At 42.5% G+C, this 18,738-nt stretch overlaps 1 protein-coding gene across 1 annotated transcript; it reads right to left on the reverse strand.

Annotated features, from left to right (window-relative positions):
• Positions 1-8,590: 8,590 nt before the first annotated feature.
• LOC127630777 (DALR anticodon-binding domain-containing protein 3) lies at positions 8,591-16,662 on the reverse strand. The gene is made up of 13 exons (XM_052108545.1): positions 16,315-16,662; positions 14,454-14,758; positions 13,488-13,798; positions 12,152-12,210; positions 11,936-12,037; positions 11,682-11,746; positions 11,436-11,494; positions 11,185-11,267; positions 10,982-11,108; positions 10,427-10,485; positions 10,115-10,231; positions 9,909-9,977; positions 8,591-9,705 (listed from the first exon to the last, which is right to left on the reverse strand). The coding sequence occupies exons 1-13, from the start codon at positions 16,513-16,515 to the stop codon at positions 9,586-9,588; spliced, it is 1,677 nt and encodes a 558-aa protein (XP_051964505.1). The 5' UTR covers positions 16,516-16,662; the 3' UTR covers positions 8,591-9,585.
• Between the last annotated feature and the right edge of the window lie 2,076 nt (positions 16,663-18,738).

Raw genomic sequence — 18,738 nt, forward strand, 5'->3', positions numbered from 1 at the left:
ATTAAACCGCTAGTAGTTTTGCCTGCAGGGCGGGCACTTCCAGATTGTAAAATCTGACAAAGGTGGAGGGGGAAGCCCAGCCCGCTGCTACACATATGTCGTGAATGGAAATCCCGCTGGACCATGCCCAAGATGAGGCCATGCCTCTAGTGGAGTGAGCCCTAATGCCCAACGGGCATGGCAGGTCTTTTGACGCGTATGCGGCAGCAATAGCATCCACTATCCATCTAGACAGTGTCTGTTTCGAGGCGGCGAGACCTTTGGTGCGCCCTCCGAACGAAACGAAAAGCTGCTCAGAGCGTCTGAAAGAGGCGGAGCGCGCAGTATACAATCTCAGTGCTCTGACTGGGCAAAGGAGATCGGCGTCGCGGATGACCAGCTCGTTTTTTCCCAGTGACTGGCCGTGCAGGGGTTCAGCGAACGCCACGACGGCCGCCATTTTGAAAACACAGACCATTTTGACGCATAGAGTCTTCTCGTGGAAGGGGCTCTAGCGTGTATGATGGTGTTTATTACCCCTTCTGGCAGAGCGACGGGTAGTCGTTGATCACCCACGCGTGCGGCGCCCAGCGCTCTGGGTGGGTATGCCAGATCGTGCCGCGAGCTTGAGAGAGGAGATCTGCTCTCACTGGGATGGGCCACGGCGCTGTCAGTGACAGCTGCGTAAGCTCCGGGAACCATGTCTGATTCTCCCAACGCGGGGCTATGAGGAGCACCGAGTGACGTGTTTCCCTGATCCTCTGCATTACCTGTGGCAATAGCGAGACGGGAGGGAAGGCGTAAGCGGGCGGTTGGGCCAGTCCTGGGCCAGCGGCGTCCTCGCTTCGAGAAAAATATTGGACAGTGAGAGTTCTCTTCTGACTCAAAGAGGTCTATCTCTGCTCTGCCGAATATGCGCCATAACTTCTGGACTGTTTGAGCGTGCAGGGACCATTCCCCTGGAGGAATATTGTCTCTGGACAGTCTGTCTGGGCCGTCGTTCAGGTGGCCTGGCACGCGCGTCGCCCTCAGCGAGCGCAGGTGGCACTGGGACCAACTCAGTATGCGTTTCGTCAGATGGAAGAGGTTCCTGGATCTGACACCGCCCTGACGGTTTAGGTAGGATACCACAGATCTGTTGTCCGAACGGACCAGGACGTGTTGACCCTGAATGACCGGGAGAAAGCGCACAAGCGCGTACTCGACCGCTATCATTTCCAGACAATTTATGTGAAGGAGCTTTTCCTGAACTGACCATAGGCCAAAAACCGGAGAGCCCTCGCAGACCACGCCCCAACCCGTGTTGGACGCGTCTGTCAAGATGACTTTTCGGCGAGATACAGCTCCCATCGTCACTCCCCGCTGATACCATTCGGCCACTGTCCAGGGCTGCAGAGCTGAAATACAGGTCTGAGTCACCTTGATCGGCATGGTGGCCTGTGGCCCAAGCCCGGCGAGACGCACGGGTGTTTAGCCAATGCTGAAGCGGGCACATGCGCAGTAAACCCAGCTGAAGTACTGCTGCGGCTGAGGCCATGTAACCTAGCACTCTCTGAAATTTTTTCAGAGGCGTGAGGCTGTTCATCTGAAAGGACGCGACTAGTTGCTGAAAACGGCGCGCGCGCTGTGTAGATAAGCGAGCCGTCATTGCCACGGAGTCTAGTTCTATTCCAAGGAAGGAAATTGCCTGACTGGGCTGTAGTGAGCTCTTGGTCCAATTGACTGCAAGACCCAAGCTGTTCAGATGGCTGAGGAGAACTATTCTGTGAGACAGAAGCTCCGTATGTGACTGTGTCATAATCAGCCAGTCGTCCAAATAGTTCAGAATACGCAAGCCCTGACTCCGCAGGGGTGCGAGCGCCGCATCCATGCACTTCGTGAAAGTACGGGGTGCTAAAGACAGGCCGAACGGAAGGACGGTGTATTGATAAACCTGGCCGTCGAAGGCGAATCTCAAGAATGGCCTGTGACGGGATTTATCTGAATCTGAAAGTAGGCATCTTTCAGATCGAGAGAGATAAACCAGTCCCCCTGGCGCATATGCGCGAGGAGTTTCCTGATTGTAAGCATTTTGAATGGTCTTTTTGCAAGCACCTTGTTCAAACCCTTGAGATCTAATATTGGTCTGAGGCCGCCGTCTTTCTTGGGAATAAGAAAATAACGGCTGTAAAACCCCGACTCGCTCAGCGAAAGCGGCACTTTCTCTATGGCCCTTTTGCACAGAAGGTTTGCTATTTCTGAACGAAGCATGCAGGCTGCTTCCGTGTTCATAATGGTTTCGAGCACGCTCTGAAGCAGGGAGGGCGGCAATCGAACTGTAGCAAATAGCCCTGTTTTATTGTGCTTAACACCCATTTGGATATCCCTGGGATAGCTTCCCACGCTTTGAAGCGTAACGCTAGAGGGTGAATGGCCAAATCGCCCTGATTGCTGCACACAGCGGCTGAACAGAATGTGTGAGCGCGCTTACTGTGCTTATGCATGACTGCTCGCAGACAGCAGGGACAGGCTGTTCTTTGAGTGACTTCCCGATTGAGGTGAATGGGGAAAGAGTCACATCTGTTAAGTGATGCGCAAGCATAGTCACGGGCACGGGACTTACATACAGAGAAGTGTTTGCTGGCCGTGTGACAGAGCGGGCAGAGAATGGGCGCGCGCACGTATTCGTGAGCGCGTTTATTGACTCACACGTTTATTGACTTTATTGAACACTCGAGCGAGCTGTGTCCGCTTTATGTGAATGGGCTCTGATCGGGACACGGGAAGTGTAATGCTTGTGTGTAGGGGTGAACACTGGATTGTGGGCACATTTTCTACACATAAGGCATGTTTGCTCTTTACAAGATTTCTTTGGGTCGCCATGAAAACGCCGTTTGAGTGCAGGCAAGCGGGCAGTATCACCGGCTTGTTGGCTGCTGAATCCACCACTGTAGTAGCCTGAGAGAGGAGGACTGACAGGGGGCGAAGCTTTGACGGTGGTCCGGCCGCGGCGGGACTGAGCCGTCGTTTTTTCAACAAGGCTAGGAGGACTTTGGTTGCTCAGGTTTCAGCGCAACCTTAGACTGAGGCCCGCGGGGGGGCGGCGGTCTGCGGCGGCTGTCTGAGCGCGATCGAGGGCGGCCGCCCTGTCAACGCTGAGAAGTCTGACTTTGTTGAGCTGGGCGCTGTGAAGAGGCTCGTGCAGGAGGCTGGTCACGTGGGCGGCCTGCAGAGGAGCTAGCGCGATGCGGCAGGAAGAGGTTCATGGCTTGGGAAGCCGAAGAGACCGGTCGGAGAGAGCGGTGCGTTGAGGAACGTGGAGCGCTCTGCTTCTCCCATGTCGGCTAGCATTAGCCACAGGTGTCTCTCGGTCACAGTCAGCGAGGCCATGCACTTCCCTAGAGCTTGGGCTGCAGCTTTGGTGGCGCAAAGGGCGAGGTCCGTCGCGCTTCTTAGATCTGTAACAGCCTCTGGGTGCCTGCCTTTCTCATCCCACTCCCGAAGAAGGTCCACTTGGAGGATCTGTAAGACGGTCATGGAGTGCAGAGCAGATGCGGCTTGGCCGGCGGCAGAATAGGCGCGGCCAACATAGGCGGAAGTCGCTCTGCAGGCCTTAGACGGGAGCACTGGCTTAGACCGCCATCTCGCGGAGGGCGGGCAAAGGTGTGCTGCTACCGAATCCTCGACCGGGGGGATGGAGGAGTAGCCCTTCTCGGTGGTGCCGTCCACCGAGGCGAGAGGGGTGGAGACGTGGGAACGGATCCTGGCCGAGAAAGGCGCTGCTCCATGACTTTGCAAGCTCAGTGTGGAGTTCCGGCAGGAAGGGAGCGGCCCGGGCCGCGGGTGTTGCGCGGCGACGGCTCTGAAGAAAGCAGCCGTCGAGTCTGTTGGGAGCCTGCTCAGGGGGCGGTGACCACTCGAGCCCGAGGCGGTCGACGGCCTGTGTGAGGAGGCGTGTTAGTTCCCCTTCGACTCCGGCGCGGGTCCTGCTGGATTCCTGGGCCGAGGAGGAGGCATGGGAGCCTGACCACTCCTCGCTGTCCAAAGCCATGATGGAACAGCCCTTATCCTCCGCCTCGTCCTCCGAGATGGCCGCAGTGCGGCCGCTGGGCGGCAACTGCGTGTCCCGGGGGGGCGGGGAGGGTGAGAGTGATGCTCGAGGGAGAGGCTCCGGCGAGGCAGTCGCTTCTATCACCGGTTCTGGCAGCCTTTGGGAGCGGCGCTTTTTCCTGCTTCGGTTCTGAGCGCTTCGAGTCGAGCCCTCAGGGTCGACATCGGAAGCTCCTCGCAGAGGTCGCATCCGCTGTCAGCGAGGGCGAGCTCTGCATGCCCCAGTCCCAGGCAGAGAGCGCAGATGATGTGGCGGTCTCCGCCGCTGAGAGAGGCGCGGCATGAAGTGCAAGTGGTGCGAGGCATCTTAAAAAAGACGCTCGTTACTCTTTTGTGAAGTTCGTTAAGAACTAGCTTGCTCTAAAAAAGGATACGTCGCCGGATGGCGTAGCTCGCAGGATGGCTGAAGGTGGCGGACACGGCCGGCTTATTCGAGCGCTGTCCAAGCTTGCTAGATGCCCCTCGAACGCCGACGCGGCTTCCAGTTCAGAGATGCGAAGAGCTTCGCTGAAGAGATGAAAATCAGGGTTCCAGCCTACGAACTACGCTTATATGTACTCTAGCCACGCCCATTTTGGCGGGCTTTGATGCAGTAAGCGCGCGGACGCCTCTCATTGGACGCGAGTTTGCCCAAGTTCGTCTATAGGCTGCAGCAGTTGCCGCAGAGCAACCAATGAGCTCGCTAGCTAGCCCGCTCAAGGTCTGCAGTTGCTGCACTGCGTTGACAAATGATACAAAATTAAGGATAATTTTTTGGCTTCAATAACTCAGAAAAGATGAATCTTTCCCGTAGCGTAATACGAGAGAACTTCGTATCTAGCTTACGCTATACGAGAGAACCTCTCGTAAGAGAACTCAGTTCTTTTCCAATTAAACTTTTCCCTCAAAATGTTACCAATTTTGTTACTTTGAAAATAACCGTAATAAATTAGATAAATGCAAAATAGAAGCATTGGACTCAGACTTTAGAAAGCCACCATGTCTCTTTGAATCTTATATGGTTTGATCTTTGCAAAGTTACTGTGCTTTCTTCATGATCGTTTAATTTAAAAAGTACAAAACATGTTCATCATAGTTGAAGTGTGCTCAAGTCATTGTGTGAATTACATTATTTTATACTTAATATAGATTGACAAATAAAAAATGAGCATCTCATCATTGACCTTTATCAGTGCCAATAATAATTACTAATGACTAACTTCCTGAGTTTTCAGGATTTAAAATATAGATTTTGCTTTATTTATGAATCCATTTTCTAATTAAGAACATCTAATAATGTCCCCAAAGAAAGGTTGTTAGATTAGCTATCTCACTCTCGCTCGCTCTCTCTCTCTCACACACACACACACACACACACAAACAAAGCCCGGCAGTACCTGTATGTAGTGAGTTACAAGTACAATAGGCATTGGCCCTCCTTGAGCAGCACACACCTATAACAATCTATCTCCATGTGTAATTTCCTATCACTCCCCAAACCACAACCACCTATCACACTCTTTTATCCTGTCCAGGGCTCCATGCCAGTCATCCAGAAGACATACGTCAATATCCCTCCCATCATCTCCACCCCTTTTCCGCTCTTCTCTGTCTTTCTACCCCTGGCAACCACAAAAATCATTCAATTCTCATGGGCACCCCTGACCTCATTCATTCATCTCTCCCTCACACACACCTCTTGAAATCACAGCAGTTTTGCTTGTAGCGATTACACAGCGTACGCTCCTTCATCCCTTGAACTCCTTTCACGCACTCATCCCTCATTTCTCTCTCTCACTGCTCCTTTTCATCTCTCCTCCCTCTTTGTCTTCAAGGGAGAGATGCCTGGCAGTGAAGAATGACAGCCTAAACTAGCCCCAAGCCACATTAGAGGGATTGAGAGAGAAAGACAGATTTAGCAAACCCATTTAGATTTTAATGCATCCAGCGTTACTCATAATTGTATTTGCACTAATATTTCAATTAGAGAGCTCTATAATATATTTTCTACTAGTAAGAATTATAATTACAGAGCTCTGTAATGGCATTGTTACTAGTAAGAATGCAATTGCAGAAATCTCTGCATTTCTACTAGTAAGAATGCAATTGCAGAGCTCTACAATGGCATTTTACTAGTAAAAACTCCAATTAAAGAGATCTACATTTACCACAGTACTATGCTAGATTCTAGATTACTACATATCTTTTTTTCTATGCATTTGGCAGATGCTTTTATCCAAAGCAACTTACAGTGTGCACTTATTACAGGGACAATCCCCCAGAGCAACCTGGAGTTAAGTGCCTTGCTCAAGGACACAATGATGGTGGCTGTAAGGATTGAACTGGCAACCTTCTGCTTACCAGTTCTGTGCTTTACCTCACTACGCTACCACCACCACTCCACTACTAGTAAGAATTATAATTACAGAGAGCTCTGTAATGACATTGTTACTAGTAAGAATTCCAATTTCAGAGCTCTGCAATTGACTTTTACTAGTAAAAATGTAGTAATTCAATTACAGAGCTCTGTAATTAAACATATCTTTAATGTGATTTTTTTTTACCAGTAAAAATTTAATTAGAAAGCTCTCTAATTGGATTTATACAAGTTAGTAATTCTTACTAGCAATAATTCGTTTTCAGAGCTCTTTAATTAAAAATGAATGGGAGTCAATGTAAACTTACGACAAGTAAACATTCAGATAGAGAGCTCTCTAATTGGTATTCTTACAAGTAAAAATGCAATTTTGAAGAGTAACGCTGGGAACATCAAAAGATAATTTGGCTTTCCGTTGACAGAAACAGTTCATCGGATGAAGAAGAGTCATGATTGCACCCTAGTGGTAGAACTGTGGTATTACATTTACTAAAAACAAACGTTTATGATGAGGTAACACTCAGCAGTGTTTTTACAGGCAGTCTGCTGTATCTCTGGGCATTAAAATATGATATCATCATTTGGAGGTGACTGTAGGGTCTACAGTAGGGTCCAAAAGTCTGAGACTTCAGGTTATAATCAAAGATTCGGGAAGTGCAAGTTCAACTAATCCTGTCAGCCCACTTGGAGCTATTGTGGGTTTTTAGTCATGCCAGGAGTGTATCACCATTCTAGCCCCATCCAAAGATCAATAAGCTTCAAATCACCCACTACACGATGAGCTTGGAATCAGTACTTAACTAGAAATTAAACGAGGGTGACAAAAATGCCACAGATATTTAAATTTTGCTAGCAACGCAATGCCCTTAATCAATTCATCCAAATGGTTTATATAAATTGATTCAATGTAATTATTTAGAAGTTGCGGTTTATATTTATACGCACAAAGATGCCCTCATAAAGCAACTCTCTACGGACACGTTGGAGAATTAGTCGCCACTGGCTAGTACATTTTTGCCATAATAAATAATACTATTTATTGTACACGTTCTCAAATCAAATCTACAAGTTTTGCAACACTTTTACCTTCTAACAAGCGTGAAACTGGTATGTTCGCTTGCTTTTATACTGAGCATTTTGAGAATGAATAGGACTTCCACGGAACAGCCCCAAGCACGAGATGACATCGCTAAATTCAATGCCAGTGTCATTCCGAATTTCAACGAAAGTGGAGACAGCGCGAGCACGACAGATCCGGACCCACTGCAACCAAATAAGGTCAATTTCCTTCAAGGCGCGCTCACGAGACAGAACATGCCGTTAAAGACGAGATCCAGCTTTCTAATCGTCGCCTTCTTATTCAGTAAAAGGACTGCGGTGCTCAAGTTCTTGTGTGTCACTACACAACTGAAGCTCTGGGGGATAAAATTCATATTTTAGTCGCATAACACGAAATTTGTTCGCATATTACTCGCTATATAGAGGCTAAGGTAAACGTAACTGAAAATATTTTTCATGGGGCATATATACCATTGACTTAATTTCTGACAAGTGTATTATGATTAAAGGAATAGTTCACCCAAAAATGAAAATTCTCTCATAATTTACCCACCCTCATGCCATCCCAGATATGCATGACTTTCTTTCTTCTGCAGAACACAAACAAAGGTTTGTAAAAAAAATATTTCAGCTCTGTAGCTCCATATAATTCAAGTGAATGGTGGCCAGAATTTGAAGCTGATAAAAGCACATAAAGGCAGCATAAAAGTAATCCATATGACTCCAGTGGCTAAATGTGTCTTCAGAAGCGATATAGGTGTGGGCGAGAACAGATCAATACTTGACTCCTTTTTATATACTATAAATGTCCACTTTCACATTCTTGTTTTTGGCGATTCACATTTCCATTCGTGCATATCACCACCTACTGTGCAGGGAGGAGAATTTATGGTAAAAAAAAAAAAAAAAGGACCAACAGTGCTGAGTTTTTCAGCAGAATAAAGAAAGTCATACACATCTAAGATAGTATGGGGGTGAGTAAATGATGAGAATTTTTTGTTTTGTTTTGTGGTGAACTGTTCCTTTAAAAAAATAAGACAAATAAAAAAAACACACACACAAATAAACAAAAAAAGTGCACACTTTACATTTTGAATAAGACTCTTTTTAATCATTAAATCTATGTGGGTTGTTCATATATTTAAATACATTAAGTGAGATCACTAACAAAACCTTGGAAGTGGGACAGTATTACATACAGTCACTTTAAGTGCTTAGTACTCTCAAGTGTTTAAATACAGCATGGTGTTATGGCACAGTTTACAGACAGTACTGGCACATTTGAACTCTGTATGGCACGTGAGTGGTACACCTGTATATTTATAGTGCCATAACACTGAGGGACACTGGGGGTGACAATCTAGAATAAAAAACTTTATATTTGGTACAGATAAGACTATATTTCGATTTTAATTAATTTAAAATAGCATTCCACAATACAGCATTTCAGGAAATCCAGATGATGGTGTTTGTTTGAGATGATTCCTGATCAGAAACAGTGGTGACAGGCAAGTTACTTTCTTGGGTGTGCATCTATCAAACTGTGAGTACAACTGTGCTACATTGTCACTTTATGATTAACAAAAGGGAGGTGCTGATTAAATTTGAGTGGAACAGTTATAATTAATTAAAGACTGTTACATTGAAGACAATGTCATGCATGGGAGCAGAAAATATGACTATGGTGCAGTAGAGTGCAGATTAGCGCACTTAGACAGATAATAGCTTTTACCATAATAATTTGCCAAATCATTTTCAGATTGACTGTGCATGAAAGCATCTTCCTTGATGAAATGTCTAGGGGCAGAAACAGACTGGCTAGGCTAATTGGATGAATTAGGTAAAAGCTAAAAGATGCACATTAATTAAAGGGTGATAACGTTGGGTATCCAGGCATGTGTGTGGTATCTGGCCTGTTCTATCTTCAGCATATGGTTTTTCAGTGGCAAACAGGAGGAACCAGGTTGAATACGGGGACATTTGAGTTTTAACTCTGAGATGGGTATGAGAAGGTTTTTGAAGAGTAAAAACTAAAGAGAATTGCAGAGTGCTGGCTGTTAATGAGGGTATTTGAGAATAATGTAGAGTCTGCGGTATAAATTCTATAGCTGGGTAATTGGGGGTAGGCTAAGGGAGTCCAGGGCGCTGTGGTAAAGTTCTCTTAATGCTCTCAGCAACAATAAACGACAAAACATCTGATTAAAGAGATGAGGCAGTGGCTCCTAAAGAAAGTGAGAAAGAAAAGATTAGAAGGTTAATGACCCTGAAATTAATGTGAACCGGTTTAATCACATTAATATATGTCAATGCTAACACATGCACACACTATCAAAAAAACAACATCACAAGTCCAGATACAAATTCATCATACTGAACTGGTTTGAGTTTTTTTTGCTAATAATCACATAGACCTACAATGTCTTACCCCAAGGACATGGACTCTGTTGTAATAGGAGCTAAAATCTTTACTCAGAGACACCAAGAATCTGCACACCTGTGACACAAGACACACAAACAATGAAACACTAAATTAAACTTAGACCGTATGAGTTAAGATTGGATGAGATTACCATTTTAAAAATTGCCTAAATTATTGATAAAATAAAAAATCAAGTCTGAATTAAACTGTACCTGTTCCGTTCTTAAATTAACTCTGGCCCCACCTCCTTCATGCTCCAGGAGCTGTCCTGATTGGTCCAGCAGTTCAGAGAATGGAATGAGGTAATTGAAGAGAAGAAGCCACTCACCCTAATGATGACATGTCAACATTACACTATCTTAACAACTTGCTAAACCACTCAATCTTTACAGAAGCAGAATTTCAGAATTGAATATCTAAACAAGGATTCAAAAATAGGACCTTGTTGAAATAAACAGCATGTCTGAGGTGGTTGAACAAAATAAATATGATGTTTATAGTAAACTAGTTACATGTTTTATTACCTCCTCTTTTAGTGCAGAAAAGTCTAGCTCTGTGCCTGCAGGGATTTCTGGATAAAGACCTACATATTTCAAACACATTGTCTATTTTAATATCTTGTGCTCAGATGTCCATGTAAACACACACATAGACACTGATATTACAACAAATAGTTAATCACATGGCCTAAAGGAGAAAGGTGCCCTGAACATGGACTGGAAGGCTAAAGTACACAGCCAATCAAAATGCTGCTTCTCTCGGTTGCACACACCACACAATATTCAATGTTGTCAGTAAATTATGCATATTTTCTGTACATTTTGTATATTATCTCAGAGAATACCTGTTGTCTTTCACTGCCTTTGTCTTGACTTTGTTCAGGCATGGTAGAATTGAGAATGTTCAAAATCAACTTTGAACTTTGATCATGTTTGTAACTACAAATTAAATAGCTTGGATTTTGGTGTAGCCACACTGACTGAACTTTCTAAGGAAACCTCTACGTGTTTACTGTTCTTGAAAACATTACCACTTTGAACAGGATGCATATAGTCAATATACTGTGGTGTGTATGTTACCTTGCTCCACCCCCTTCTCGTAGCTGCTAAAAAGAGTGTGAAGACGAGCACAGTTATACATGACAAAGACTCCACCCCTGGGGCCCTTCGTGGACACGCCGCTGTCCCGCTGCACATCTAGTGTCACCTGAAAGAGAGCCATCAATCATCTCCAACACGGGACAATACATTTCACAAATACATTTGCACAAAAATACACTGACCGGACTCGTGTGCACTGTGGACAGAAGCTCAAATCTAACAGTGGCTGATGTCATGACTCTGATGATGTCATCCCATGTCTGACCTTAAATTGTTGGAAGGAAAAGTAAATTGACAGTGCAAAGACAAACACAACCATATAAAGTGAAATTAGACTCACTCGCAGCTGACTAATAACTGCCTCTCTTTCTGGAGACACAAATGGACATTGAAATATTCAGAGTACCTATGCAAGATATTACAAAATCATTACCTTCAACTTGGTCTCCATACTTGATTTCTGAGGCTTCTTTCATCTGAGCTTTTCTTAATCTGCAGCAGGATACAAACACACACACGCGCACAGTTACAGAGTGCTGTTACGGAGATTTGAAGAGTAGCAACAATGAGTTATAAAGTTGACAGAATAACAGATTGCAGTAAGTAAATAAACATTTACAAAGCATCAATAAACATTTACAAAGTGGCAGTGCTGTTATACTGTAAGCTTTTGTCTTACTGGAGATACTGTGCTGCATTCATCTGAACACCAGGAGTTTTAACAGGACCACAAATCACCAATCTCTAATCGAGTGAAAGAAAGAGAGACAGAGAGATAGAGATTATTAATTAATTTATTGCCAGTGGCCATTGTGATTTATGTAGTCACATTCCTTTGTGCAACAAGAGCTGGAATTTGTATACGCTCAATTTGTTGTGTCTTAACATTTGTTATGCACACTTGTGCGTTTGTGTGGGGAAAATGTATGAAACCTGCATTGCCATTACACCCGCTGCTCTCCACAGCATGGCTGTTTGCTGCTGACGAAACTCATCCTGACAGGAAGTGACATGAAGGACTGTTGCTGTGGAGACCTGAAGTAGAGAAATCCATTATGAGAGTCCAACTAAAAACATTGCAAGTTACTTTAATTTACAGCAGTCAGAGATGAGCGATCTACAACATGAGAAAAGGTCATTTTGACTCACAGGGAAATCTGCGGAAGCGCTGTCCAGCTGGGCGAGGTGACACAGCGCTTCTCTCTGCACTAAAAATGGAGAGACCACTGAACAATATAGAGAAACACAGATTCTATCCAACAATTTAGTCACAAAAGTCTAAACAGTGTCAATGCCAATAAAGTACTTTTAAATTGAAATTGAATTGATGCCCCAGATGCATCTATTTTTTATGTGTTTGAACAGTTTGTGCATAGTCGCTTTATATTGCCAGTATATGACAAACCCCTAATGGAAATTTAAAGGGATAGTTCACCAAAAAAGAAAATTCTCATTTACTCACCCTCATGCCATCCAAGATGTATATGACTTTCTTACTTAAAACAGACAGACTTTTAAAAGAATATCTCAGCTCTGTATGACTCCATATGACACCAGTGATTATATCCATGTCTTCGGAAGTGATATGATAGTTGTGGGTGAGAAACAGATCCATATTTAAGTCCTTTTTTAACTATAAATTCTCCTATCTGCCGAGTAGGTGGGGATATGGATGAAGAATGCAAATCAACAAAAACAAAAGAACTAATCTTTGGAGAGACGAGAGCACTTAAGAGGGCTGGTGAAAGAGGACATTTATAGTAAAAAAGGACTTAAATATTGATCTGTTTCTCACCCACACTTATCATATCACTTCTGAAGACATGGATTTATCCACTGGAGTCATACTTTTATGCTGCATTTATGTGCTTTTTGGAGCGTCAAAGTTTTGGTCACCATTCAATAGCATTGTATGGACCTACAGAGCTGAGATATTCTTCTAAAAATCTACATTTGTATTCTGCAGAAGAAAGAAGGTCATACACATCTGGGATGGCATGAGGGTAAGAAAAGTGAAATATTGCTTTAAGAAAGATATATGTATATGTGTTGAAATAACAGTAAAAACACCAATAACGGCACTGAGACCTCTTCTCACCAATGCTTAATTTTAAGAGATTTGCATTATTATAAATTTAATAAAAATATGTTTTCCATATATTACGATAAATGTTGACATTTGACAAAATGTAAATTGCTATTAGTAATATTTCAGTGTGGTGGACTTTGCTGCAGAATATGGCTTAATGATTGTAATGGTGTGGCTTTTAAATAACTGTGATTGGATAGGTATTGGCCCATAACAGCATTAAAATATATTAGCCGGTTTAAGCCTCAAATTTCCTATTCGGTGCATCCTTGAAATCCATGTTCAAAATAATTACTGACCATACAGACTCTGTAACCACAAATCGGTGTTATAAACAGAACAGTGAGAAATTTTAACCATTACACCAATTATAAAAACACAGGTACTACAGCTCACCTGTACATGTGCCAAGACTGGGATCATACCCCTGGAGATTGTCATCCTGTACCACTTGTGTAAGGTTTATCCTAACATCCTCTTTAATCCCTCTCTTCTCTCCCTCTATCTCTTCTCCTCTGCTTCTCCTCTTTCCTCTATCCATCTCTCTGTCTCGGTAGGCAGAGTTCTCTAAAGCTTTTTTCATCTTCTCCTCCCTGTCCTCATTGGTCCAACTGACAGGAACCGTTGGCCAATCAATGCCAAGTGTTTTTAGGAAGTTGACAATGTCACTCTCTTGTGGCAAGGCTGGGCAAAAGAACACAGTGTACCTAAATGGAACAAAAAAAGAAGAGTTGATTACAGATACACACACACAACACATAATCCCAAATACATTGTTTAGATATATTTTCTGCACTCTTTCTAAAGGGGCGTTCAATGATGAGAGTTCAATAAGAGTTGCCAATTTCTGGCGAAATGAGCGAGAGCGACAATTGGCGGTGAGTCCAATTTGAGGAGAGATTAAATGCATCGATATGCTTCCTACGAAATCGAAGAACAAATGGGTATGACTTCACTTAGAACAAAATCTGTCTGAAAATAAGGTGTTTTTGCATTTGTGTGAGAATGTTTGGAAACAGTATACCGTTGCTCGGCTGTTTAGAACTTTTTTTTACCCCTGAACGAAGAAAGAAGAACATCTCCATGAGTATATCGAGGCCTTAACTTTATTCAAATGAGTAGTGATGCATCAATTACAAATTGGAGAGCAGAAAGATATTGGATATTGCAGTTGAGTAGTAATGCCTACTAGCAACCAAAAGTACAGAAACTTGATGACCTCCAGTGATTAAATTGATGCCAATGTGAACCCACTTTGCCAGCCACACACAACATACTTTAAGCTCTTTTCCTTTGTTAATAAAGTGTATGTCAAATCATAAATGTAAACACACACACACACACACACACACACACACACACCCTTGTCCTCTGAGCTGTGCCCCGAGGTGGTCGGCAATTAGAGCGGTTCGGAGTTGCCCCAGTGCTAATGTATTAGGAGAGGGCGTGGCTTGTTTGGTGTGCAGGGCGGGGCAGTTGATGAGAATACAGCCCTGTCTCTGAGCAGCAGGTTTTAGGTATGGCATTATTCCACACAGAACACCTCTGAAAGCTGCACAGCGATCCACACACACGCGTAATCCTTCCAAGGTCACTTCACTGGCTCCTATTGGCAACACACCACTCCCACGAAGACAGCGAATACCACTCAGAACCTCAGAGGGAACCTGGGTACACACAAAAGCATTACAAATCATGTGGATTGCATGAAAATGCATAATCAAAAACATGGTTCACAAATGCATATACAACAACAGAAATCAATAAGGCACACACATCACATGGATTAATGAAGTGATGCGAGTAGTTAAGCAGTTTAGTTTGAAAATATGAATAATATTTGAAAAATGTTGTCCGTCAATCACATTTGTATGGTATGGCAAGATTAGTTCAGGTTGCAAAATGGCAAATTCGTAACAAACCCAAGAAATCAAAAATACATCTAACAAATAGTACTCTTTTAAAAATGCCTGAAAACTTTTTTGACAACAATAATTAAGATGTGTACACTCACATGTATTAAAGGTGTAAGCAAAATGTTATAGCTTTATGCCTGACATCATTAAAGGAATAGTTCACCCAAAAATGAAAATTCTCTCATAATTTACTCACAGTCATGCCATCCAAGATGTGTATGACTTTCTGTAAGTCTTTTTTTTTTTTTTTACTATAAATTTCCACTTTCAAACAGTCCTTCTAAGCCCTTTTCTCTCCTAAGAGATGTTGTTCTGTTTTTGGATATTCACATTCTTTGTGCATACCACCACCTACTGGGCAGGGAGAATTAATAGTAAAAAACTATTTTAACACTTCTGAAGACATAGATTGAACCACTGGAGTCATTTGGATTACTTTTATGCTGCCCTTATGTGCTTTTTGGACCCAGTTGACTTGCATTGCTTGGACTTACAGAGCTGAGAAATTCTCCTAAAATCTTTGTTTTAGAAGTCAGTCATACACATCTGGGATGGCATGAGGATGAGTCAATTATGAGAATTTTCCTTTTTGGGTGAACTATCCCTGTAAATCAAAACTTTTGTTCAAAAACGCATGAAACCATCATGAAAGCAAAGACTTTCTAAGAACATGACACATGCGTTTTGAACAAGATTTTTAACAGATTTGTCTTTTTCAGCATCATGGACTTCATTTGTCAGTGACTAACGAAGAATCATCCATGCATAGCCATAAAAAATATCCACAAAAACAAAACAATTATCTATTTTTGTGGGACATGCAAAATATATATATATATATATATATATATATATATATATATATATATATATATATATATATATATATATATCTTGTCCTGGAATCATGACAAAATTATTATCCCATTAGCTATGCGTTTCTCAGGCATTTTCTGGCATTTATCAGGTCGCATGGGCAATGAGGAGTTAATCATTTCTGCCGCAGGGTTCAACTGTTTGGTCGATGCGACCAATGTCAACGGTCTAGCTGGCGCCGGGTTGTTTTGTTTTTTGACAAATCTGTGCCAGCGAATCAGTGATTCATAATCAGATATCCATGTAAAAGCTGGAAACATCTAAGGGCACGTTGCCTAATGTCAAAAGCGGCGCGTGAAGCCATGCGTAAAAACCCCATGCGGAGGACAGGCGCGAGCGCATCTGTCAGCGCTGCAGGCCAGTAAAAACTAATAACATATTAAATTAAAAACACACACACACATATATATATGCAATAAATTCAGCCTGACCTCTCCACCGGCGTACAACGTCGTGAGAACCGTATTAGGAGACAAGAAGTCCCGATTTCTCAGGTTTTTTGCGCTGCTTTCCTTGAACCAGAGCTTCTCTCGCTCCCGGCTGATCTCGGCTTCATGTTCCGCGTCTCGCAGTGCACTGTTCAGCGCTTTAACGGTAGACACGATGCTGAAAGGCACGGCTTCTTCCATCATTGGGCTTATGCACACATCGTTATTGGAGACTGGACTCGTAGATAGTTAATGAGTAAATAACTGGAGTCTCGATTAAAACAGCGCTGCTCTGCTCCGGCACTCCAATTGATTACCAATCAAAACAAATGCATGTATGGGGCCCGGAACGTTAATGCGATAACTCTAGTTAGAAGGGGACACATTTTCACGCAACACTAGTTCTTAGTTCCGACCTGTTGAGAGACGCCATTTTTGGTGTGGCAAAATCAGGTTTATCATTGACAGAACAGAAAGTAAAAGGAATTTGTTCCTCTTTTGATATTAAAATATTTGTTATTCAGATGCTATTGTTATTTTAAATATTAGAAACTAACAATTTTACTATTCTAGAGATTGCTTTCTTTCTCCTCACTAATATTTTAACCTATTATTTTGCCTTAACTCCATCTAAACTGTGTTAGACTTTTGTTTCCCTCTCAGTGAACACAGCAGCCTTGTACTCTATGTAATGTTTAAACAGGTAGCTTCAGGGATATTGTTTAAAGCATAAACAGCTTCAAAAGTGTCAACAGGGTTTTAATGTCTACCCTCTAATATGAAATGTGCAATGTGATCAAAGGTCGTAAAGGAATAATTCACCAAAAAAATTAAATAATTAAAAAATCTCTCATCATTTACATCTTCTGCTGAACTCAAATGAAGATTTCTAGAAGAATATCTCAGCTCTGTAGGTCCATACAATGCAAGTGAATGGTGGCCAGAACTTTGAAGGTCCAAAAAACACATAAAGGCAGCATTAAAGTAATCCATATGACTCCATGTCTTCAGAAGCAAATTTATAGGTGAAGTTGAGTGATCAATATTTATGTAATGTTTTACTAGAAATCTCCACCTTTGACCAGCCCCAACCAATAGGTGACTATATGCATAAGAATGTGAATCTCCCAAAAAACAAAAGAGGAATATGGAAATGAAAGTTGAGGTTAATAGTAAAAAAGGACTTAAACATTGATCCGTTTTTTCTACCTACACCTATTATATTGCTTCTGAAGACACGGATTCAACCACTGGAGTCTTATGGATTACTTTTATGCTGCCTTTTGGAGCTTCAAAGTTCTGGCCACCATTTACTTCCATTGTATGGACCTACGGAGCTGAGATATTCTTCTAAACATCTTTGTTTGTGTTCAGCAGAAGAAAGAAAGTCCCACACAACTGCCATGGGTGAGTAAATTATGAAAGAATTTAAATTTTTGTGTGAACTATCACTTTAAGAAAAAGATGAGCAAATTGAGACCTGCCCTTCCTATATACTGACACATACATTTGAATGCTGGTTCATACGCTCAAATATTTGAGTATTTGTGCTTAGTTTGATGTTAAATTTGCCTGAAAAAAAGTGCTGAACTTGGTCCAGAGTTGCACGCCACGCTTATAGTTTACAGTATGATTTGGATCTGTCCCAAATCAACTAAAAACTGCAACATTTTTACTTTATATCCTCTGACCAGAGTAAAATCTACAAAGCAAATCATCCAAAACCTGATCCAGTTCAGTCAGCCAAGGTTATAGTCAGTAAAACACCATGCACTTTGAGATAATTCACTTGCTGTTTGGATGGCAGACCAAAAAAATAATACAACAAATGATGCTAAAACAAATGTTTTTATTTTGATTGAAGAACTGAAGAAATACACAGTGGAAATTGTTCATTAGAGGTTCTGTGATTGGTGGAGTGTTAAAGATTTGTGACTGGCAGCTATAGATGTCAATCCTGGCTGACACGATGTTCCCGGTGGCAAAAAGTATTGCTGGCCATCCGGGAGAAAACGTGTCATTTAAGAGCAACATCAGTATTAAAATGTTAACTACATAATTAATACAAATACATTCTTAGACATTTCAGGAATAATGCACTTCTAATATCATATTCAAATGAGGACAATCCATGTGATGCTTCTACTGCAAGAAAGGAGGGACACAGAATCCATACCCAGCTGTCAATCAATCAAACAGCTGCATTATGGGTTCCGTTACCATCCAGACTGCTGTGGCCATTTTACACTGACGATAAATACATCTGACACTTGGTAATCCAACAATATTCCATCTGGGATTTACAACCTTTTTTGCCCTTATAAAATACTTGTAAGACAGTTAACAGATAATCATACAGTAAAAATTTGAATAACTTTCAACCTGTTTGTTACACAAACCAGTTTGGTGTCTCTACAAAAGAATAAA

This window comes from Xyrauchen texanus, chromosome 37 (assembly GCF_025860055.1).
Source record: "Xyrauchen texanus isolate HMW12.3.18 chromosome 37, RBS_HiC_50CHRs, whole genome shotgun sequence".
Taxonomy (NCBI): Eukaryota; Metazoa; Chordata; class Actinopteri; order Cypriniformes; family Catostomidae; genus Xyrauchen; species Xyrauchen texanus.

What these genes read in the sequence shown, in the direction of transcription:
- LOC127630777 (XM_052108545.1), bottom strand. Translation starts at nt 16,515, where the DNA reads ATGATGGAAGAAGCCGTGCCTTTCAGCATCGTGTCTACCGTTAAAGCG. An exon ending in CGTTGTACGCCGGTGGAGAG is followed by an intron (nt 14,759 to 16,314) that starts GTCAGGCTGAAT and finishes GTGTGTACCCAG; the next exon opens with GTTCCCTCTGAGGTTCTGAG. An exon ending in CAGTCTTGGCACATGTACAG is followed by an intron (nt 12,211 to 13,487) that starts GTGAGCTGTAGT and finishes CTCCATTTTTAG; the next exon opens with TGCAGAGAGAAGCGCTGTGT.